The sequence below is a fragment of the Dromiciops gliroides genome, chromosome 1, assembly GCF_019393635.1.
Source record: "Dromiciops gliroides isolate mDroGli1 chromosome 1, mDroGli1.pri, whole genome shotgun sequence".
In the NCBI taxonomy this organism is placed as follows: domain Eukaryota; kingdom Metazoa; phylum Chordata; class Mammalia; order Microbiotheria; family Microbiotheriidae; genus Dromiciops; species Dromiciops gliroides.
Window position 1 is genome coordinate 638,012,115 of NC_057861.1, and position 24,881 is coordinate 638,036,995.

At 37.9% G+C, this 24,881-nt stretch overlaps 1 protein-coding gene across 1 annotated transcript in view; it reads right to left on the reverse strand.

Moving 5' to 3' along the window:
• Positions 1 to 24,881, reverse strand: part of LOC122735047 (phospholipid-transporting ATPase ABCA3-like) — a 226,913-nt gene that overhangs the window by 86,350 nt on the left and 115,682 nt on the right. Inside the window, exon 18 of the mRNA XM_043976297.1 lies at positions 7,114 to 7,285. Within this exon, the coding sequence (XP_043832232.1) occupies positions 7,114 to 7,285 (172 nt within the window). The remainder of the gene's footprint in view (positions 1 to 7,113; positions 7,286 to 24,881) is intronic.

The window sequence follows — 24,881 nt, forward strand, 5'->3', positions numbered from 1 at the left end:
AAGGGAATATCTGTTTGTATAAAAGACCTAAAGTCTTCTTTATGACTGAGCATATAATTAGCAGTTTCTTATCTGTGTTTGAGATGGTTTTTGGAATGACCTTCTAATTGGTCTCCAAGGGCTCTGAAAAGACAATTTCCATCTCCTGATACCTTATGGAGTTTGAGTTCCAGGGTTTTCAATTGAGTGATAATGCTTGCAAATTGGAACTATTACCACTGTGTTCTGTTCGATTTCTTTGCTCTTTAGCAGCTGGTTGAGTTTTATCTGTAATTACTTTACCCACAAGTGGTGCAGGCTTCATGCGGGAACAATGAATCCAAGATTCTTTTTCTCCAATTTTAATAGCAGTAGGAGTTGTCAATAATACCTGAAAGTCCCTCCCAAGTGGGCTGGGTCGCATCATCTTCAGGATTTAAATCATGTAAGGAAAAGTCTAAAAGACCAGCTTGTACAACAACTCCTGCTTCATGGAGTTCACGTAGCCTAGTTTGTAGTTCCTGTATATAGGAAGCAACAGAAGTATCACCTCCCACCAGTTATGTATAGACTGGGGAAAAAGTTTTGGCTTGGATAGGAGGGTGACCAAAAAGCATCTCATAAGGAGATATGTGGAGTTCACCTCTTGGTCTACTGCACAGATAGAATAATGCCAAGGGCAGAACATCAAGCCATTTTAAATGGGTTTCAGTACATAATTTGCCAATCATGCTCTTAAGCTCTTTATTCATATATTCAACTTGGCCTGAGCTTTGAGGGTGGTAAGGAGTATGAAATCTAGGAGTTACTCCCAAGAAAGAATAAATCTGGGAGAGAATTGAATCTGTAAAATATGTATCTCTATCAGAGTCAATGTATGCTGGTGGCCCAAAGTGAGGAACAATTTATTTATGGAGAGCTTTGGCCACAAAGCCAGCAGTTGCTCATGGGGCAAGAAAAGCCTCCACCCATCGAGTGAACTGGTCAACAATAACAAGGCAAAATTTATATTGTCCTGCTTTGGGCATAGAAATAAAGTCAATTTGTAGATGTTCAAAAGGTGTAAATGCCAAAGGGCACCCTCCATATGCTTTAGCACGGAAGGCATGTTGATTGTAAGATTGACATGTGGAGCAGCCTGAGCAGATTCGAGATGCTGTGTTATACCTGGTGCTAACCAGGTCCTTCTGAGTCCACAATGCCTTGTGTGCCAAAATAGCCTTTCTTGTGAATAGAGAGGCATATCTGGTGATAGAATTTCCGTGGGAGAAGTGGTTTTCCCTCTGAAGACATCCAGACTCCATTGATCTGTTTAGCCTTGAATCTCTTTTTCCACTTTTCTACTTCAGAATCATCATAAGTTAGGTGGAGAGAAACATCCTCAGAAGGTGAGAGGTTAAATACATGTTCAGGGGCTTCTAAAGCAGCGAGCTTAGCTGCTGAATCAGCTCATGCATTCCCCTTTGAAACAGGATCATTATTCCCTATGTGGGCAGGACAATGTACAATTGCTAGAGCAGAGGGAAGTTTCAGGGCAGATAGGAGGTCCTTGATAAGGTTTCCATTAGCAATAGCTTTGCCAGAGGATGTTAGAAAGCCCCTCTGTAGCCAAAGCATGCCTAAAGCATGGCATACACCAAAGGCATATCTGGAGTCGGTATAAATGGCAGCACTCTTCCCTTTGGCTATGTTACAGGCTTGTTTAAGAGCCACAAGTTCAGCAGCTTGTGCACTAAAATGTGAAGGCAGAGAAGCTGCCCAGATAATATCATAATCAGAAACTACAGCAGCCCCAGTGAAACGGGTGCCATCTTTCATAAAAGAAGAACCGTCCATATAGAGGACAATATCAGGGTTCTCTAAAGGTGTATCCAAAAGGTCATCATGGGGTTTCTCAGCCATATCAACTAAAGAGGCATAGTCATGCAAAAGCTCCCCCAAGAGTGGTAAGTGGTAAAAACCTCAAATGACAATTCTTTATACTTCCATGATCCTCTTTATCTCTTATTTGGTCATATACTCCTCCATTATTCATAGATCTGATGTGAAATATACTTAATATAATCATTTAATAATTTTTATTGAGCTCCTACCATATGCAAAATACTGAACCTCACCAGAATGCTAGTCCTGAATAGACAACTGCCCAAAGGATATCTCTACCTTCATGTCCCACCAGTATCTCAAACTGTCAAAAATGGAAGACATAATATTTTGCTAAATGTATTCCTCCTCCAAACATTCCTATTAAGGACACTAGAATTCCTCCATTCACCCAGGTTCCTGGACTTATTCTGGATTCTTCCTGTCCTCTACCTACTCCCTCCTATACAATGAGTTCCCAGATCATTTTGATTCTATCTCCATAATATCTCTTGCTTCTAATTTTTTCTTTTCTCTCGATCAATTTTTTTTTGCACAGAATATTTAATAGTTTCATAATGGGTCTCCCTGCTTCTAGCAGATACTCTATCTAATCTATCTGTCACATACCCCCCAAACTTTTTGAATGAATCTGGCCAGGTCAATATTCGCTCAGAAACCTTTGTTTCTTTCCTTCTTCCTTCCTTCCTTTCTTCCTTCTTTCCTTTCTTTCTTCCCTCCCTCACTCCTTCCTTCCTTCCTTGTGGGGCAATGAGGGTTAAGTGACTTGCCCAGGGTCATACAGCTAGTAAGTGTCAAGTGTCTGAAGCCAAATTTGAACTCAGGTCCTCCTGAATCCAGGGCCGTTGTTTTATCCACTGTGCCACCTAGCTGTCCCCTCTTTCTTTTTTTAATAAACATTTTCATTTAAAGTTTTGAGTTCTAAATTCTATCTGTCCCTGCCCTCCCTCCTCCCTGAGGTGGTAAATAATTAGATATAGATTATAAATGTGCAATTATGTAAAACATTACCACATTAGTCATTTTGTATAAGAAAACAAATTTAAAAATTGAAGGAAAGTGAAAAATAGCATGCTTCAGTCTGTGTTCAATCAATTATCAGTTCTTTCTTTGGAGGTGGCTAGTATGCTTCATCTTTAGTCCTTTGGGATTGCCTTGGATCATTGTATTGCTGAGAATAGTTAAGTCATTCACAGTTCTTTATCAAACAATATTGTTGTTACTGTGCACAATATTCTCCTGGTTCTGCTCACTTAACTATACATCAGTTCATGTAAGTCTTTCCAGGCCTTTCTGGAGTCATCCTGCTTGTCATTTCTTACAGCACAATAATATTCCATTATAATCATAGGCTACAGCTTGTTTAGCCATTCCCCAGTTGATGGGCATCCCTTTGGTTTCCAATTCTTAGCCACCACAAAAAGAGCTGCTATAAACATTTTTGTACCAATAGGTCTTTTTCTCTTTCTGGGGATGTCTTTGGGATATAAACCTGGCTGTGGTATTGCAGGATCAAAGGGTATGCACAGTTCTATAGCCCTTTGGGCATAGTTCCAAATTGCTCTCCAGAATGGTTGGATCAGTCCACCAACAGTGGATGTGTCTCAGTTTTCCCATATTCCCTCCAACATCCAACATTTTCCCTTTTTGTTATATTTGCCACTCTGTTAGGTGTGAGTGGTACCTTAGAGTTGTTTTAATTTGCATTTCTCTGACCAATAGTGATTTAGAGCATTTTTTTCATATGACTATAGATAGTTTGGATTTCTTTGCTGAAAATTGCCTGTTGATATCTTTTGACCACTTCCCAATTGGGGAATGACTTATATTTTTGTAAGTTTGACTCAGTTCTCTGTATATTTGAAAAATGAGGCCTTTATCAGAGATACTTGTTGCAAAAATTCTTTCTTAGTTTTCTGCTTGCCTGCTCAGAAACTTTCAAATGTTTCCTATTTCTTCTAGAGGTGCAGTGGATAGAGTACTGGCCCTGAAGTTGGGAGGACCTGAATTCAAATGTCATCTTAGACACTACCTGTGAGACCCTGGGCAAGTCACTTACCCCAATTGCCTTAAACATCTGGGGCCATCTCCAGTCATCCTGATATGTATCTTGCCATTGGACCCAGATGGTTCTGGAGGAGAGAGTGAGGTTGGTGACCTTGCACAGCCCTTCCTTACTTATATCCAATTTATTTCAAGTCATGACATCACCTGATATCATGGTCCTCTTTAAGAATGAAGGATAAACAACAACAGTGCTCTTTGACAAAATACAATATTCTTTTTTTTTTTATCAGGGCAATGTGGGTTAAGTGACTTGCCCAGGGTCACACAGCTAGTAAGTGTCAAGTGTCTGAGGCCAGATTTGAACTCAGGAACTCCTGAATCCAGGGCCGGTGCTTTATCCACTGCGCCACCTAGCCGCCCCAAAATACAATATTCTTAAGTCTGGCTTTTAGGCCCCTCTACAATCTGGCTTCAACCTTTTTCCTTCAATCACACTTCACATTATTTCTCTTCACAGACTTTATATTCCATACAGTCAGGTTTACTAGCAGCTCTGTGGTCATACAAATTATTCCTCATACCTAGAATGCATTACCTCCTTTACTTAGGCTCTCAGAATCCTTTATCTTCTTGTAAGGTTGAGTTCATGTACTACTTGAACTCAAAGGAGGTAGCTGTTGGCACAGTAGATAGCATGTTGGGTCTAGAGAAAACATATGAGTTCAAATCTGTCCTCAAATACTTAAAAGCCATATGAGCCTAGGTGCCTCAATTTCCTCAACTGTAAAATGGGAATAATGAAAGCACCTGCCTCAGAGGAATGTTTTTTCGTTGTTTTTTTTTTTTTTAGTGAGGCAATTGGGGTTAAGTGACTTGCCCAGGGTCACACAGCTAGTAAGTGTTAAGTGTTTGAGGCCGGATTTGAACTCAGGTACTCCTGACTCCAGGGCCAGTGCTTTATCCACTGCGCCACCTAGCCGCCCCAGAGGAATGTTTTTTCAAAGGAAGTGATATTTGTAAGAAATGCTTACTGCTGTGACTGGCACATAGTAGATGCTATATAAATGCTTATTCCCTCCCCCTTCCCTTCCTTTCCCCTACCTCTTTGATGAATCCTTGACTAATCCAACCCATTGCTAGTGATCTCAAATGATGTTATATTTAATCACTTACACACATGTATATGTATACATATATGCACATATACATACATGCATACACACACACAGTAAGCCAGTAAACTGTAAGTTGTTCTTCAAGGCTGGGACTTCTTTTTTTGTCTTTGTATCCCCAGAGTGTAGCACAATGTTTTGCAAAAACCAGGTACTTAACAAATGTTACTTGTGTCCACATTGCATTTTTTCAGTAGAAGGCAAAATCCTTAAGAGTAAGGGCTCTTTCTTTTCTCTTTATGTTTATATGTGCCTAGTATACAGACATGAACATAATAAATATTTATGTGAATATTGAATTGAATCTAACCTCTGACTTGTGTTTGAATCCTTGTTTTAATACTTACTTTTTTGAATGACCATGAGCAAGTCATTCAACCTGATTCCTCATATTTAAAATAGGGATTAATAATACATACATTATCTACTTCACAAAGTGATCATTTTGAGGAAAGTACCTTAAAGAACTAGTTAAATGTGAGTCGTAATTATCTACGGTGGAAGAAAGAATGGTGTCTGCCCTCAGGGAGCTTACAATATATCTGGGAAGATTGGATTGATGCATATTAAAAATAAACAACAATATGAATTAAACATTACTATGATAAAATAAGACAATACAAAAGACGGTCCTCCAGTAGAAATCTTTAATGAAGGCTAGACAACTGCTTGTTAGAGATTTTAAGTAAGTTATTCATTGGATTACATTGTCACTGAAGTCCCTTCCAATTCTGAGTGTTTATGATTTTAGATCATGATGAAATATATAATAAAATATCAAATAATTGATATTTTTGTGTTCTGAATTCAGAAGCAGCATCTCTTATGGGTTGAAACAGTCAGGGGAGATGTTGAAAAAAGAAGAGGTTTGAAAAATGAGTAAAACTTGGTTAGTGAGAAAGAAGGGAAATCATTTCAAGTGGAAAATGCTAGTGGCAGAGGTGAGGCTATGCTTAGGAACAGTAAAGATACCAATTTAATTGAAATGCATAGTACCACAATGAAGAGTATTGAGAATGAGTATGTGGCCAGAATGTAGAAGTTCAATAACAAGGAAAGGTGTTTGGACATAAATATATGGAATATAAACAGTTTTCCCCCTCAGAGATCACTAGTTAAGCTATTTTGACCAAATTTTAAAAACTCAATAGTTTTTTTTTAAAGATGCTTCTCTAAATAACATACAATAGAGTGCATAAATACTTTAGTTTTAACTCCCTAAAAAGTCAAACCAATCCAATCACATTGTCTAAAACAAAAAAAAGACACTATAATGTCTCATAAATTTGTGAGGGCTCACTGTTTATCTTCAAGTTGAATAGCATCTTATGAGTACACAATGAAACATTATGGTTTCATTCTTCCAGTGTTTTCAGTACTATTAATTTTGTTGTGATCTGCTATGGCCTGGAACCTTTCCTCATCTACCATTTCTGTTGTACAAGTCTGAAGTTAAGTCTGAAATCTGAATTTAAAATTACAGGGACCTGTTTATGAATCCTGAATCAAATACTTCCCAGCTATGGGTCATGGGAAGGACATGTAATCCTTCTGTACCTCAATTTCTTTGATTGCTACATGGAAATAAATGATGCTTACCTCACTTTCCTCACAAGGTTGTTGTGGGAAATATGTTTTTTAAACTTTAAAGTACAACATAAATGTTGTTACTAAGTCATTTAGTCATTTCTGATTATGTGTGACCCTATTTATGAGGTTTTCTTGGCAAATATATTAGTGGTTTGCCATTTCTTTCTCCAGGACCCCCATTTTACAGTTGAGAAAACTGAAGCAAACAGGTTAAGTGACTTGCCCAGGGCAACAAAGCTAGTAATCTAGCCAGGCCAGATTTGAATTCAGGTACTCCTGACTCTAGGTCCAGAACTCTATTCACTGAGACATGTAACTTCCACCTATATAAATGGGAGTTATTATTAGCAATCCAGTCCTAGATAGATTTTTCATAGCTGATATCTCAAATCTTTGGGTAAAAAATAATCAAACCAAAATATTCTTTTTGTATTTTAACTATACCCTTGTCAGGTTGATAATACCAAACAAGGCTGCTCACCCCGGTATTTAATTCCATATGAGATTTCTTTTTAGTTAGAACCTTCAGTTCCAATTCACTTGAGTCACCAAGATTTTTACTGCTATCTGAATCTTCTGTACTTTTCTCATATTTCAGAGTGGGGAGCTGGATTGCTTGAAGATCCATGCTAGAATCCACCAATTTACCGACCCTAAATAAAAAAATACAAGATATTTCATTTACTTGCAGACAAAACTTAATATAGATTCAGAACATGAGAAGTGTGAAAGGACAGGCATTTACAGCACTCTCACAGGGGAGGGGTGATAGGTAGAAGGAAAAGTGGTTAAAAAAACACTAAGATAGTAAAACTCTCTGCACCTTCTCTCTTGCCCCAGTGAAAGCATAAGAGGAGTGGGCAATAAAGGGAAGCGGCTTGGCTTGACATAATAGGTCAGTGTCTTGCCTATTGTTACACACATTTGATGTCAGTGAAGCCCACAGCATCATTTAATAGTGTTGGGAACCGAGGCCTGGAGCACACTATGCTGAATGAAGCTATCATTTCAAGGATAGGGGTTGGATTGAAAGCCTGGATATTCCCACCTCATTCTGTGTATAATCTCTCTTGTGTAGACATTTCTGATATCTTATTATTCCAATAATCACACTTCTATGTGCATATTTAATTTCTCTTTTTATATGGTCTTTCTCCCCATTTACTCACAACAGATCACATTTATAAAGTATTTTTAGAACTATCTTTTTTTAATAAAGTGTTTTTAAGCTTCACCATGTGCTTTAAAGGAGCACATTCCCTTGAAAAAAAGGACAGTAATAAACTATATGACTTGATTAAGGAAGCCGTTTTCTATTGTGAACAGCAAAAACTGATGTGTCCTTGAAAAGGGGCAGCATCCCCAATCACTCTCAAATTTGGAACAGACTTTGAAATTTGGAAGGTACAGTTTTGTCTTTCATTCTCAGAGGAAGCAGAAAAACAGCTATTGAGATTCTAATACAAAGGAATGAATGTGTGTGACTTAACTACAATAGAAATAATGGTAAAGATGTCAGGATACACAAAAGACTTTCAGGTCCTCACTCCTTTTTTCTGGTTGAGTAATAGCAAGCTATAGCTCTTGGCTTCTTCTCTCATGGAGCCAAATTAGATACTATATCTTTCTGACTCCCTTCTAGAGGCTCCAATTGCTCCTGCTCTGGTACTCTCCTTTCCTCCCTTATGAGATATATGGAACAATAGGTAGCAGCAATGGTGTTATCTATCACTAAGGTTTTAAAATGTAGGTCACAGGGAGGGCACAAATTTTAACTGTACCCCTAAAACTGTGACCCCACTGTTTAAATATCCCCTTCCTCAAGTTAATGCAGGGTCCTCTCTTGAGATTGCCCATGCATACATGTCCATCTTGCTTAGCAGAAATAAAATGGGTACTTATCTAGATAACTGTGCTTCACTCTGTTTCTGTATTCTGTGGAAGACAGGTTTCTATTTTTGACAGTAACAAACTAGAAACATTTCCAGAACTCCACATGTTTGCAAGTCTTCAATGAAAGCTCCTCAACTCTCTCTCTCCTGACAAATCCTTTCAGTTTTACTAAGTGAGTTTAAGCCAGCTCAGCATTCTACTGGTCACTTGGTAAAAGATTTTAGGGGGGCCCTGGATTTAGGAGGACCTGAGTTCAAATCTGGCCTCAGACACTAGACACTTACTATTTGTGCGACCCTGGGCAAGGGTAGCTAGAACGGTGGGCTGGGAAAGGGAATTCAATGAGTAATGAAATTGCTTCTTGGAGCAGTGTTCATAACAAAACTTCTAGAAAGAGTAGTTTACAATCATTGCTTCATTCACTACTATATTATAATAGCTTACAGTAGCTAAGAAGTCCAGTGGACAGAGTTCTAGGCCTGGAGTCAGGAAAACTTGAGTTCAAACCCTGCCTCAGACATTTACTAGCTGTGTGACCTTGGGCAAGTCACTTAAACTCTCTCAGCCTTAGTTTCCTCATCTGTAAAAGGAGGAAAATAATAGGGCTTACCTCTCAGGGTTATTATAAAGATAAAATAAGATAACATACACAAAGCACTTTGTAAACCTTAAACTAATTAGCTTAAAGCTAATATGTAAATATTAGCTTTTATTCTCAAAAGTTACTCTTGACCTCCATAACTAAGTCCAAAAGCCTTTTCTCAATCCTTATACTCTTTAATCTTTCGTTAGCACATTGATGCTGCTGATCCGAAAAAACTTTCTGACATTTTCTCTTTCTTGATTTTTCTGGGGTGTTTGATAAATGTTTATTTTTTAAAAAATTTTAATAAACATTTTTAAGTTTTGAGTTCCAAATTCTATCTGTCCCTATCCTCCCTCCTCCTTGAGGTGGTAAATAATCAGATAAAGGTTATAAATGTGCAATTATGTAAAACATTACCACATTAGTCATTTTGTATAAGAAAACAAAAAAAAATGAAAGAAAGTGAAAAACAGCATGCTTCAGTCTGTGTTCAATATCAGTTCTTTATTTGGAGGTGGCTAGTATACTTCATCTTTAGTCCTTTGGGATTGTTTTGGATCATTGTTTTGCTGAGAATAGTTAAGTCATTCACAGTTCTTTATCAAACAATATTGTTGTTACTATGCACAACATTCTCCTGGTTCTGCTCACTTAACTATACATCAGTTCATGTAAGTCTTTCCAGGCCTTTCTGGAGTCATTCTGCTTGTCATTTCTTACAGCACAATAATATTCCATTATAATCATAGGCTACAGCTTGTTCAGCCATTCCCCAGTTGATGGGCATCCCTTTGGTTTCCAATTCTTAGCCACCACAAAAAGAGCTGCTATAAACATTTTTGTACCAATAGGTCTTTTTCTCTTTCTGGGGATGTCTTTGGGATATAAACCTGGCTGTGGTATTGCAGGATCAAAGGGTATGCACAGTTCTATAGCCCTTTGGGCATAGTTCCAAATTGCTCTCCAGAATGGTTGGATCAGTCCACCAACAGTGGATGTGTCTCAGTTTTCCCACATTCCCTCCAACATCCAACATTTTCCCTTTTTGTTATATTTGCCACTCTGTTAGGTGTGAGTGGTACCTCAGAGCTGTTTTAATTTGCATTTCTCTGATCAATAGTGATTTAGAGCATTTTTTTTCATATGACTATAGATAGTTTGGATTTCTTTGCTGAAAATTGTCTGTTGATATCCTTTGACCATTTCTCAATTGGGGAATGACTTATATTTTTATAAATTTGACTCAGTTCTCTGTATATTTGAAAAGTGAGGCCTTTATCAGAGATACTTGTTGCAAAAATTCTTTCCCAGTTTCCTGATTTCCTTAGGATTTTTGTTACATTAGTTTTGTTTGTGCAAAAGCTTTTTATTTTATGTAATATATTTCTATATAATATAATAATATAATCAGAGTTACCTATTTTATATTTTGAAATGCTCTCTATGTCTTCATTGTTGCTAAATTCTTCCCCGTCCATAAATCTGACAGATAAACTATTCCTTAGTCTCTTAATTTGCTTATGGAATCACCCTTTATGTGTGAATCACATACCCATTTTGACATTATTTTATATGGTGTGATTGGTCTATACCTAGTTTCTGTCATACTGTTTTCCAAGATTCCCAGCAGTTTTTGCCAAATGATGGGTTTTTGTTCCAAAAGCTTAGATCTTTGGATTTATCATGTACTAGTTTACTATAGTATTTTACTATAGTGTAATTTTTACCTATTCTATTCCACTGATCAACCACTCTGGTACTTAGCCAATACTAGATTGTTTTGATAATTACTGCCTTATAATACAGTTTGAGATCTGGTACTGCTAGACCACCTTATTTAGCATTTTTTATTGATTTCCTTGATATCCTTGAGCTTTTCTTCTTCCAAATGAATTTTATTATTTTTTCTAGTTCTATAAAATATTTTTTGATAGTTTGATATGGCACTAAATAAATAGATTGATTTAGGTAGGATTGCCATTTTTATCATATTGGCTTGGCCTACCTATGAGTAATTAATATTTTTCCAATTGTTTATAGCTGACTTTATTTGTGTGAAAAGTGTTTTATGGTTGTGTTTATATAGTTCCTGAGTTTGTCTTGGAAAGTCAACTCCCAAGTATTTTATATTGTTTACAGTTATTTTAAATGAAACTTCTCTTTCTATCTGTTGGTGCTGGATTTTGTTGGAAATATATAGAAATGCTAATGATTTATGTGAGTTTATTTTGTATCTTGCGACTTTGCTAAAGTTGTTAATAATTTCAAGTAGTTTTTTTAGTTCATTCTCTAGGATTTTCTAAGTATAGCATTATATCATCTGCAAGGAGTTATCACTCCTCATTGCCTATTCTAATTCCTTTCATTCCTTTTTCTTCTTTTACTGCTGTCACTAACATTTCTAGCATAATATTAAATAATAGAGGTGATAAGGGGTATCCTTGCTTCACCCCTGATTGTATTGGGATCTCTTCAGATGGTGATTGATGGATTCTTTCAATTTGTATTTTTCCTTCTGCTTCTAATATATCATGGCAGTTTTCTTTGATAATTTCTTTTCTTTTCTTTATTTTTTTGCGGGGCAATGAGGGTTAAGTGACTTGCCCAGGGTCACACAGGTAGTAAGTGTCAAGTGTCTGAGACTGGATTTGAATTCAGGCCCTCCTGAATCCAGGGCCAGTGATCTATCCACTGAGCCACCTAGCTGCCCCCTCTTTGATAATTTCTTAAAAAAATATATTGTTAAAAAATTTTTAAATCATGGCTTTTAGGTAGCCCAACAATTCTTATATTAACTCTCCTGAATCTATTTTCTAGGTCAGCTGTTTTTCCAATGAGAAATTTCACATTTTCTTCTATTTTTCTTTTTACTTTTTTGATTTTGTTTTATCGTATCCAGATGTCTCATAACTTCATTAATTTCCATTTGTTCAATTCTATTTTTTCTGTGTGTGATTGAGGCAATTGGGGTTAAATGACTTGCCCAAGGTCACATGGCTAGTAAGTGTCAAGTGTCTGAGGCTGGATTTGAGGTTAGGTACTCCTGATTCCAGGGCTGGTGCTCTATCCATTGCACCATCTTCAATTCTAATTTTTAAGGAGTTATTTTCTTCAAAGAGTTTTTGTACTCCCTTTTCCATTTGCCCAACTTTGTTTTTTTAGGGAGTGATTTTCCCCTGTAAATTTTTGTATATCTTTTCCCATGCTACTGACTCTTTTTCCATGATTCTTTTGCATTACTCTCTTATCTTTTCCCAATTTTTCTTCTACTTTCCTAATTTGCTTTTTGAAGTCCTTTTTATGCTAGTCCAGGAATTCTTTTTGGGCCTAAGACTAAATTACATTTTTCTTTGAGGCGTCACATGTAGCCATTTTGGCACTATTGTCCTCTAACTTTATGCCCTGATCTTCCCTATCACTATTGTAACTTTCTATAGTTAAGCCTTTTTTGGCTCATTTATATGCCTTTTTTGTGACTTGCTGTTTTTATGTGAGAGTTGGGCTCTAGTCCTGCACTGTCCCAAGTTTTTGTGCTGTGGTTCTAGGTCTTACTGCTGGCTTTAACTGGGCTACAGGGCGTAGCTGCTCACTTTCTTTGTAGGGTAAGCTTCCCTTCTGGCTTTTATTGACAGGTTGGTACTCCCTGTTGGCCTCCCTTCGGTATGTGGGTTTACGTACTGGTCTTCTCTGGGGGTGGGGCTTTCCTGCTAGGTTGCTATAGTAACAGAATCTTTCTGGTGGATGGCCCTGGAAAAGGAATCTTGTTGCTGGTCTGCCCCAGGGGTTGTGCCCTGCTGAAGAATTGCTCTTTTAACAGTGCCTCTCTGTTAGCAGGCTCTGGAAGGGTAATATTGTTGTGGATCTGCCCATAGGTTGGGGACCCATGCAGCTGGTTTACCATGGAAACAGAATCTCTCTGCTGGTAGGCCCTAGGGGTGGGATCTTATTGTTGGCTAGCCTAGGAGCAGGGCTTCACTACTGGTCAGCAGTGGGGTCAAGGCCTCCCTTGTGGCTTGTGCTGAGAGTGGGGCCCTTCTGTGCTGCCCAGATTGCTCATTTGCCTAAGAGGCTGCTGGTTTACGAGAGGGTGGGGCCTCATTGGTGGACTGTCCTAGTGGTAGAGCCTTGCTGCAGGCACCTGCTGTGAGACTGGCTGCCACTGCTGCTATTGCTCTTGGAGCTTGCTCCCGTCCCACCAAGGTAAGAAAGACCTTTCCTGCCAGGATGGTAAGATGCTTTCCTGCTACAGGAACAATTCTGAGGTGGTTTTCTAGTGGTTTTCAGTGGAAAATTGGGAGGGCTACAGAGGGTTCCTTCCTCATTCTGCCATCTTGATACTAGAACTAATCTTGATTTTTTTTTAATATAACACTGTACTCCACTGGTACTCTTTTCACCTCTTTCATCACTGTTTGATTCCATTTTTTCCTTCTACCTACCAAAAGTTTGTTTCTAGGATCCAGCACCTCACTCTATACGAAGCTTGAATAATTTAAATAACTAATCTATTCTCATGGTTTGTGCTATCACTTCTATGTAGATGATGCAACTTCTTAAAAAACAGTCATCGAGGGGCGGAGCCAAGATGGCGGAGAGGAAGCAGCAAGCTGCCTGAGCTCTCCTTCTGTTCCCTCAAAACGAACATTAAATCAAGCCTCTGGACAGATTCTGAAACTACAGAACCTGCAAAGAGACAGAGAGACACAGTCCTCCAACCGGAGATAATTTAGAAGACTTCAGGAAAAGGTCGGTCTGACTCAGGCAAAAGGGAGGCCCAGCGCAGGGCAGCAACCCAGTGCCGAGGGGGTCAGGGCAAGTCAGCAGGAGCTGCGAGCCACAGCCGAACAACTGAGGCTCCCGGAACCTGGTTCAAAAATCTGGTGGCCAAGAAGGACAGTGGAAAAACCTACCTGCACCGGCCGAGAGGGCCACGAACGGCGGGATCAGACGCCGGGGTCTGGCGCCTGGCTGGCCGGGCACAATCAGACAAGAAGTGCAGGGCGGGGCATCTCCACACACCATAAAGGCCTCAGAGTAAAAGCCCGGTCACACAGCACCTATACACCTGCACAAGAAGCCCAAAACAGGGACCCTGGTGCCCCCAGAGCAGATCTCAACTTAAAGAATAAATAAATAAGCTGCAATAATGAGTAAGAAGCAAAAAAGAGCCCTTTCCATTGAGAGCTTCTGTATCAATAGGGAAGAAGCCAACACAAACTCAGATGAGGACAATAGCCTCAAATTGTCTACATCTGAAGCCTCACAAGGGAAGGTGAATTGGTCGCAAGAACAAAAAGCCTTCCTGGAAGAGCTCAAAAAGGATTTTAAAAATCAATTGCAAGAGGTAGAAGAAAAAATGGGGAGAGAAATGAAAGCAAAACAAAAAAACTATGAAAAAAGAATCAGCAGCTTGGAAAAGGAAGCTGAAGAAAACAAAGCCTTAAAAAATTCATTTGGCCAAATGGAAAAAAAGCTGCATAATCTCACTGAAGAAAACAATACCTTAAAAAATTCACTTAGCCAAATGGAAAAAAAGGTGCATAATCTCACTGAAGAAAACAATACCTTAAAAAATTCACTTAGCCAAATGGAAAAAAAGGTGCATAATCTCACTGAAGAAAACAATGCCTTAAAAATTAAAGTGGGACAGTTGGAAGATAAGGAATCCATGAGACACCAAGAATCAGTCAAGCAGAATCAAAAAAATGAAAAAATAGAAGAAAATGTGAAATACCTCATTGGAAAGACAACTGATCTGGAAAACAGATCGAGGAGAGACAATTTGAGAATCATTGGACTGCCTGAAAGCCATGACCAGAAAAAGAATCTAGATACCATATTCCAGGAAATTATTAAGGAGAACTGCCCTGATATCATAGAATCAGAGGATAAAATCATCATTGAAAGAATCCACCGATCACCTCCTGAAAGAGACCCCAAAAGGAAAACTCCAAGGAATATTGTAGCCAAATTCCAGAATTATCAGGTGAAGGAGAAAATACTCCAAGCAGCCAGAAAGAAGCAATTTAAATATCATGGAGCCACAGTCAGGATTGCTCAGGACCTGGCAGCTTCAACATTAAAGGACCACAAGGCTTGGAATATGATATTCTGGAAGGCAAAGGAGCTTGGATTGCAGCCGAGAATCTATTACCCAGCAAAAATGTGCATTTTCTTTCAGGGGAAAAGATGGACATTTAATGACATTGGGGACTTTCAATCTTTCCTGGTGAAAAGACCAGAACTGAATAGAAAATTCAATCTCAACATACAAGACTCAAGAGAAGTTTAAAAAGGTAAACAGAGGGGAAAAAAAAAGTTACCCTATTAGGTTAAACTGTTTATATCCCTACACAGGAATATAATACTCATAACTCTTAAGAACTGTAAATGTATTTGGGCAGAGAGAAGGACTTTATATAGAGGGTATAAATATAAATTGTCTTTGATGTGATGATACAAAAGAATTAAGGGGTTAAAAAGGGAGTCTATGGGGAGGAGAGGAAAGGGGAGGTGGAATGGGATGAATTATATCATATGAAGAGGTGGGAAAAAACCTATTACAATAGAGGGAAAGAAAGGAGGGGGGAACATGGTTTCAACCCTATTCTCATTAGATTTGACTCAAAGAGGGAATAACATATACGTTCATTGGGATAAAGAAACTTAACTCATTCTTTAGGGAAACAAAAGGGAAAGGGAAAGGGGGGGACTGATAGAAGGGAGGACAAAAGCAAGGGAGAAAAGAGTAAAGAAAAGAGAGGGGGGTGATAAAAAGGGAGGGCAGATCGGGGGAGGCAGGGGTAAGAAGTAAAACGTCGGTGAGGAGGAATAGGGTGAAAGAAGGGGGGAAAAGTACAAAAGGGATAAATAGAATGGAGGGGAATAGACAGTCAGTAATAATAACTGTGAATGTGAATGGGATGAACTCTGCTATAAAATGGAAGCGAATTGCAGAGTGGATTAAAAACCAGAACCCTACAATATGCTGTTTTCAAGAAACACATTTAAAGCAGAGAGATACACACAGAGTAAAGGTAAAAGGCTGGAGCAGAATATATTATGCCTCAGCTAAAGTAAAAAAGGCAGGGGTAGCAATCCTTATCTCAGACAAAGTGCAGGCAAAAATAGATCTCATTAAAAGAGATAAGGAAGGAAATTACATCTTACTTAAAGGTACTATAGATAATGAAGTAATATCAATATTGAATATGTATGCGCCAAGTGGTATAGCATCCAAGTTCTTAGAGGAGAAGTTAAATGAGTTACAAGAGGAATTAGATAGTAATACTATACTAGTGGGGGATCTGAATCTCCCCCTCTCAGAATTAGATAAATCTAGCCAAAAAATAAATAAGAAAGAAGTGAAAGAGGTGAATAGATTACTAGAAAAGTTAGACATGATAGATGTCTGGAGAAAATTGAATGGGGATAGAAAGGAATATACCTTTTTCTCAGCAGTACATGGCACATTTTCAAAAATTGACCATGTATTAGGGCACAAAAACATCATAGTCAAATGTAGAAAGGCAGAAATAGTAAATGCATCCTTCTCAGATCATGATGCAATAAAAATTACATGTAAGAAAGAGCCAGGGAAAAGTAGAATGAAAATCAATTGGAAACTAAATAATTTCATTCTAAAGAATGAATGAGCCAAACAAGAAATCATAGAAACAATCAATAACTTTATCCAAGAGAATGACAATAATGAGAAAACATACCAAAATCTATGGGATGCAGCCAAAGCAGTGCTTAGGGGAAAATTTATAGCTCTAAATGCTTACATGAATAAGAAAGAGAAAGAGGAGATTAATGAATTGGGCATGCAACTTAAAAAGCTAGAAAAAGAACAAATTAGAAATCCCCAATTAGACACTAAATTAGAGATCCTGAAAATTAAAGGAAAAATTAATAAGATTGAAAGCAAAAAAACTATAGAATTAATCAATAAAACTAAGAGCTGGTTTTATGAAAAAACCAATAAAATAGATAAAATATTGGTTAATTTGATTAAAAAAAAGAAAGAAGAAAACCAAATTACCAGTATCAAAAATGAAAAGGGTGATACTACCACCAATGAAGTGGAAATTAAAGCAATAATTAGGAACTATTTTGCCCAACTGTATGCCAATAAATTTGACAATCTAAATGAAATGGATGAATATTTACAAAAATACAAACTGCCCAGGTTAACTGAAGAGGAAATAAAATCCTTAAATAAACCCATATTAGAAAAAGAAATTGAACAAGCTATTAATGAACTCCCTAAGAAAAAATCCCCAGGGCCAGATGGGTTTACGGGTGAATTTTACCAAACATGTAAAGAACAATTAATTCCAATATTATACAAATTGTTTGGAAAAATAGGTGAAGAAGGAGTTCTACCAAATTCGTTTTATGACACAAATATGGTGGTGATACCAAAACCAGGCAAAGCAAAAACAGAGAAAGAAAATTATAGACCAATTTCCCTAATGAATATTGATGCTAAAATCTTAAATAAGATATGAGCAAGGAGATTACAGCAAGTGATCACCAGGATAATACACTATGACCAGGTGGGATTTATACCAGGAATGCAGGGCTGGTTCAACATTAGGAAAACTATTAACATAATTAACCACATCAATAAGAAAACCAACCAAAATCATATGATTATCTCAATAGATGCAGAGAAAGCTTTTGACAAAGTACAGCACCCATTCCTAATAAAAACACTAGAGAGTTTAGGAATAGGGGGAGCTTTCCTTAGAATAATAAACAGTATCTACCTAAAGCCATCAGCAAGTATTATATGCAATGGAGATAAATTAGAGGCCTTCCCAATAAGATCAGGGGTGAAACAGGGATGTCCATTATCACCCCTATTATTTAATATTGTTTTAGAAATGTTAGCTTTAGCAATCAGAGAAGAGAAAGGAATTAAAGGAATTAGAATAGGCAAGGAGGAAACAAAACTATCACTCTTTGCAGATGATATGATGGTATACTTAAGGAATCCTAGAGAATCATCTCAAAAATTACTTGAAACAATTAACAACTTTAGCAAAGTAGCAGGATATAAAATAAATCCACATAAATCATCAGCATTTCTATACATGACCAACAAAGTCCAGCAGCAAGAGATAGAAAGAGAAATTCCATTTAAAGTAAAGGTAGATAATATAAAATACTTGGGAGTCTACTTGCCAAGACAAACCCAGGAACTCTATGAACACAACTACCAAACACTCTTCACACAAATCAAATCAGATCTAAATAATTGGAAAGATATCAATTGCTCATGGATAGGCAGAGCTAATATAGTAAAAATGACAATACTGCCTAAATTAATTTACTTATTCAGTGCCATACCAATCAGACTACCTAAAAATTATTTTATACAGCTAGAAAAAATAATAACAAAATTCATCTGGAAAAACAAAAAATCAAGAATATCCAGGGAAATAATGAAAAAAAATTCACAGGAAGGTGGGTTAGCGGTACCAAACCTGGAGCTTTACTATAAAGTGGTAGTCATCAAAACTATCTGGTACTGGCTAAAAAATAGAGTGGTAGATCAATGGAATAGGCTAGGCTCAGGAAATGCAGTATTAAATGACACTAGTAATGTAGTGTTTGATAAACCCAAAGACTCCAGCTTCTGGGATAGGAACTCAGTATTTGACAAAAACTGCTGGGAAAACTGGAAGATAGTATGGCAGAAATTAGGCATAGACCAACATCTTACACCATATACTAAAATAAGGTCAAAATGGATACATGATTTAGACATAAGAGGTGATACCATAGGTAAATTAGGAGAGAAAGGAATAGTGTACTATCAGATCTTTGGAAAGGAAAACAGTTTTTGACCAAACAAGAGATAGAGTATATTATAAAATGCAAAATGGATGATTTTGATTATATTAAATTAAAAAAATTTTGTACAAACAGAAGCAATGCATCCAAAATTAGAAGGGAGGCAGAAAGCTGGGAAACAATTTTTGAGGCCAGTGCTTCTGATAAAGGCCTCATCCCTAAAATATATAGGGAATTAAATCAAATTTATAAGAATCCAAGTCATTCCCCAATTGAGAAATGGTCAAAGGATATGAACAGGCAGTTTTCTGATGAAGAAACCAAAGCTATCTATTCCCATATGAAAAAATGCTCTAAATCTCTAATGATTAGAGAGATGCAAATTAAAACAACTCTGAGGTACCACCTGACACCTATCAGATTGGCTAAAATGACAAAAAAGGAAGATAATAAATGTTGGAGAGGCTGTGGGAAAATTGGAACACTAATGCATTGTTGGTGGAGCTGTGAGCTGATCCAACCATTCTGGAGAGCAATTTGGAATTATGCCCAAAGGGCGATAAAGCTGTGCATACCCTTTGACCCAGCAATCCCACTTTTAGGTCTTTTGCCCAAAGAAATCATGGAAGGGGGAAAGGGACCCACATGTACAAAAATATTTATAGCTGCTCTTTATGTGGTAGTAAGGAATTGGAAGTTGAGGGGTTGCCCATCAATTGGGGAATGGCTGGACAAGTTGTGGTATATGAATACAATGGAATACTATTGTGCTGTAAGAAATGATGAGCAGGAAGAGTTCAGAGAAACCTGGAGGGTCTTACGTGAGCTGATGATGAGTGAGATGAGCAGAACCAGAAGAACATTGTACACAGTATCATCAATATTGAGTGTTGACCTACTGTGATGGACTATATTCTTCTCACCAATGCAATGGTACAGAAGAGTTCCAGGGAACTCATGATAGAAGAGGATCTCCAAATCCAAGAAAAAAAAAAGAAAGAAAGAACTGTGGAGTATAGATGCTGATTGAACCATATTATTTCTTTTGTTTTGGGTGCTGTTGGTTTTTTTTTTTCTATTTTGAGGTTTTACATCACTGCTCTGATTCTTTCTCTTGTAACAGGATTAATGCAGAAATAGGATTAATGTTATTATGTGTATATATATGTGTGTGTATATATATCTATATGTATATGTATAGAGATATATAGATACAATCTATATCAGATTACCTGCTGTCTAGGGGAGGGGGGAGGGAGGGGAGGGAGGGAGAAAAATCTGAAATTGTAAAGCATGTATAAACAAAAGTTGAGAACTATCTTTACATGTAACGGAAAAAATAAAATACCTCATACATTAAAAAAAAAAAAACAGTCATCACCATTCCAAAACCAGCTCTTTGTCCCAACTTCCTTATTCTAATAAAGGTACCATCACTCTCCCTGTCACTTGGGTTTAAAATCTCTGGGTGATATATAACTCCATACTTGATACCTATTGTTACACATCTCTCCCCTCTCATGTGTCTAAACTCCTTGAAAAAGGTATCTAATAGGGCAGCTAGGTGGCACAGTGGATAAAACACCGGGCCTGGATTCAGGAGGATCTGAGTTCACATCCGACCTCAGACACTTGACATTTACTAGCTGTGTGACCCTGGGCAAGTCACTTAACCCTCACTGCCCCACAAAACAAACAAACAAAAAATAAATAAAAAGATATCTACTAACAGTGCCTCTACTTCCTCTTCTTTCACTCAATTATAAAACTTTTGCAATTTGGCTTCCAGTCTCATCATCCAACTGAAACAGCTCTCTCCAAAGTCACCAACAATTTCTTAATTGCCACATCAGTCTTTTCTCAACCCTCATATCCTTCTTGATTTTGATCTGAAACTTTGACACTGCAAATCACTTTCTTTTCCTAGATACTCATTCCTTTACAGCTTTTGTGGCATGGCTCTCTCCTGGTTCTACCCTAATCCTGTGACCACATCTTCCCATTCTTTCTTGGATCTTCATTCAGATCATACTTTCTAACCATGGGTACACCACAAGGCTCTACCCTGGCCTCTATGTACTATATACTTTTGCACTATCTCACTCGGTGATCTCATCAAGTCCTATGAGTTCATTTATAAGTTGAATCAATTATCATCCCAAATGCCAATCATTCCCAGATGTCCCAGATAGCCAGCCATAACTTCTCTCCTGAACTTGTTTTATATCACCAATTACCTCTTAGATATGTCAAACCAGATGTCATATAGGCATCTTATCTACATATCTAAACATATCTAAAGCAGAACTCATTCTCTTCCCCTTCAACTACTCCACTATTCCAAACCTCTTAGTGATGAAGATATGAGCATTCTATTAGGAACCCAGACTCACAACTCTGGTGTCATCTTCAACTTCTGTCTTGCATTCACTCTACACATTCAATTTGTTACTAAGTCTTGTTACCTCAACATCCATAACTACTCTCATATATTTCCTTCTCTCCTTTAACCCTGCCACAACCTAAGTGCTCTTATCATCTCACATCTGTACTGTATATTACAGCAGTCTTCTTGTTGGTCTCCTTGCCTCACATTTCTCCCAACTCCAGTCCATCCTTCTGCTAAAACTGATTTTTCTCACGTGCAGGTCTAAAAATGTCAAGTCGTCCCCGCTCTTTTTATATTGGGGAATAGTTGTTCCTTATTGCCTCCAAGATCAAATATAAAGATTCCTTACTTAGCTTTTAAAGCCTTTCATAACCTGCTCCCTTTCCAGTGTTTTTTTTACTTTACTGCCTTCCTTGTATGTTGTGAACCAGCAACAACTGTCTTTCTATCTGTCCTCATGTTGATGCTTTCTCTCCTGAAAATGCATTTTCACTAGCTGTCCTCTATGTGTGGAATGCTTTCCCTTCTTCAAGACTCAGGTTATAACCTACCTTCTGCAGGAGTCCTTTCCTGGTTCTCTACACTACTACAGCCTTTCCTCTGAAATTATCTCCATCAAATATGAATATAACTCATATATGTACATAGTTGTTTGCAAATTATTTCTCCCATTAAAATGTGAGCTCCTTGTAGTCTGAGTGGTTTTTTGTTTGTTTTTGCTGTTCTTTGTATTCTCAGCATTTACCATACTAAGGGCTTCATAATTACTTACTGACATCTGAATTACCCTATACATGGAACCAACCACAAGGTACTCAATTCTATTTCCATAGTTTTGTTCATGGCTGCATCTTTCTCTCTTATCCTAGTATCAATACTATATTGCAGACTCTCATTACTTATTTTTGGGGGGGGCAATTGGGGTTAAGTGACTTGCCCAGGGTCACACAGCTAGTAAGTGTCAAGTGTCTGAGCCCGGATTTGAACTCAGGTCCTCCTGACTCCAGGGCCAGTGCTCTATCCACTGTGCCACCTAGCTGCCCCTCTCATTACTTCTTGTCTGGCTTATTATAATAGTCATTTAGGTGTTCACACTAATTTCTCTCTCCTCCCTTCAGTCTACATGAAACTCCACAGATTAATTTTCCCAATGAACAATCTAGTCAAGTTCCTGATTAAAAAACTTTAAATAACTCACCACTGTTTAATAAACAAAGTCCAAATTCTTTAATATGATATTCAAGGCCATCCACAATCTGGCTTCAACTTCCTCATCTAGCTTTATTTCATACTATTCCCCTTCATATTCTGAAAGACTCAACCAGCCTTGGTACTGATACCTGATCACTACCCTTTGCTCCTATGATGAGAGGGTGGAGACATGAACTCCAAAACCTCCTTTTAATATGGGGGCTCAGCATAGACATCTCTTCCTTTCCTAAAAGTTTAAACTACTATAGACATCTGGGGCAGAGCCAAGATGGCGGAGGAAAGGCAGTAACCTCTCGGAGCTCCCCACAAGATCACACCAAAAACCTCCAAATAATACCATAAGAGAATTCATGGAGCAGCAGAACCCACAAAAAGACAGGGTGAGATCCTTTTCCAGCCAAAGACAGCTTAGAAGGTCATCAGGAGAGGTCTGCTGTATCAGGGTGGGAGTGGAGCCCAGACCCAGGCCACAGTGACACAGAACCAGCCCCAGGCTGGCCGTGCCAGAGAAAGAGACCTCTCATGCCTCTGAATTAGCTGCATAAAAAGGTAAACAGGAAAAAGAAATCATGAGGGATGTTAAAAGATCAAACTGTTTACATTCCTACATGGGAACTCATAAGAACTTTCTCAGTATTAGGGCAGCTGAAAGGAATACACTTAGAGGACACAGGTCTGAACTGAATATGAAGGGATGATATCTGTAAAGCATTTATTTTTTGTTTATCTTTATTTTGTGGGGCAGGCAGGGTGGAGTGGCTTATGTCTGGGGGTGGATTTGGTCTCGGGACTTCCTGGGTCCAGGGCTAGTGCTTTGTCCACTGTGCCACCTAGCTAACCCATGATGACATCTTTAAAATAAAGTTAAGAAGTAGGAAGAATGCACTTGAAGAAAGGTAAAGGGAGAAGGTAGACTGGGGAAATGTAGTTCACATAAAAGAAACAAGAAAAAGCTTATGGAGGGGAGGGGAAGAGGGGGAAGGAGTAGGGGAGTGAGTGAACCTTATTATCATCAGAATTGACTCAAAGAGTGAATAATATACATAATCAAGTGGGTATAGTAATATATTTTGCCCTGAGGGAAAGTAGGAGGGGAAGGAGATAAGGGGGAGAGAAGAGGGGAAGGAAGGAAGGGCAGATTGAGGGAGGGAGAAGTTAAAAGCAAAACACTTTCAGGGAAGGTGAAGATTAACTGCACACATATGACTTATATTGAATTGTTTGATTTCATAGGGAGGGTTGAGGAAGAAAATTTAGGACACAAAATTAGCTAAAAGACCTTAATCTCATCGGAGTTGGCTCAAGGAGGGAATAACATACACACCCAACTGGGAGGAGTAATCTATCTGACCCTGCAGGAAAGTAGGAGGGGAAGAGGATAAGGAGGGAAGGGTGAAAGAAGGGAAGGCAGAGTGTGGGAGGGCAGTCAGAAGCAAAACATTTTTGAGGAGAAATAGGGCAAAAGAACATAGAAAACAGAATAAATATCATGGGAAGGGAATAGGATGGAGGGAAATAGTTATGATGATTGATTATAATGGCAAAATGTATGGTACCTACTCTGCTGGGGTATTGTGAAGAAAATTCTTTGTCAAGTTTAAGATATTATATAAAAGTTATGATGAACAGGATGCTATCAGAAAAGCCTGGAAAGACCTACATGAACTGAAGCAGAGTGAAATGTACTGTATACAAAATAACAGCAATAGTGCAAGATGATCTGCTGGGAAGCACGTGGTTATTTTCAGCAATGCAATGATCCAATATAACTCTGAAGGACTTGTGAAAATTGCAATCCATTTTCAGAGAAAGAACTGATGGTATCTGAAAACAGATTGAAGCATAATTTTTTTTGACAGTTCCTTAATCTGAAGTTTTGATTTTGTCTGTTTTTTCTCATAACCTGGCTAATGTGGAGATGTTTTCCATGACTATTCATGTTTAACTTATATTGAATTGCTTGAGTTCTTGGGCAGGGGGACGGGAAGGAAGAAGATAAGTTGGAACACAGAATTTTAAAAAACTGATGTCAAAATTAGTTTTTACATGTAATTTGGAAAATGAAATTCTAAACAAAAAAAGGTAAACAGGAAAAAGAAATCATGAGGGATGTTAAAAGGTTAAACTGTTTACATTCCTACATGGGAATATGTACTTATAACTCATAAGAACTTTCTCAGTATTAGGACAGCTACTAGATAGTGAACTGGTCTTGAAGTCACGAAGACCTGAGTTCAAGTTTTGCCTCTGATAAAATGGCTATGTGACAAGTCACAATCTCTCAGTGCTCTAGGCAAACTCACTAAAACTATAGTTCAGATAAGGTGCCAAGCTGTGTTGGAAAAGAGAGGTGATTCACCTTGGG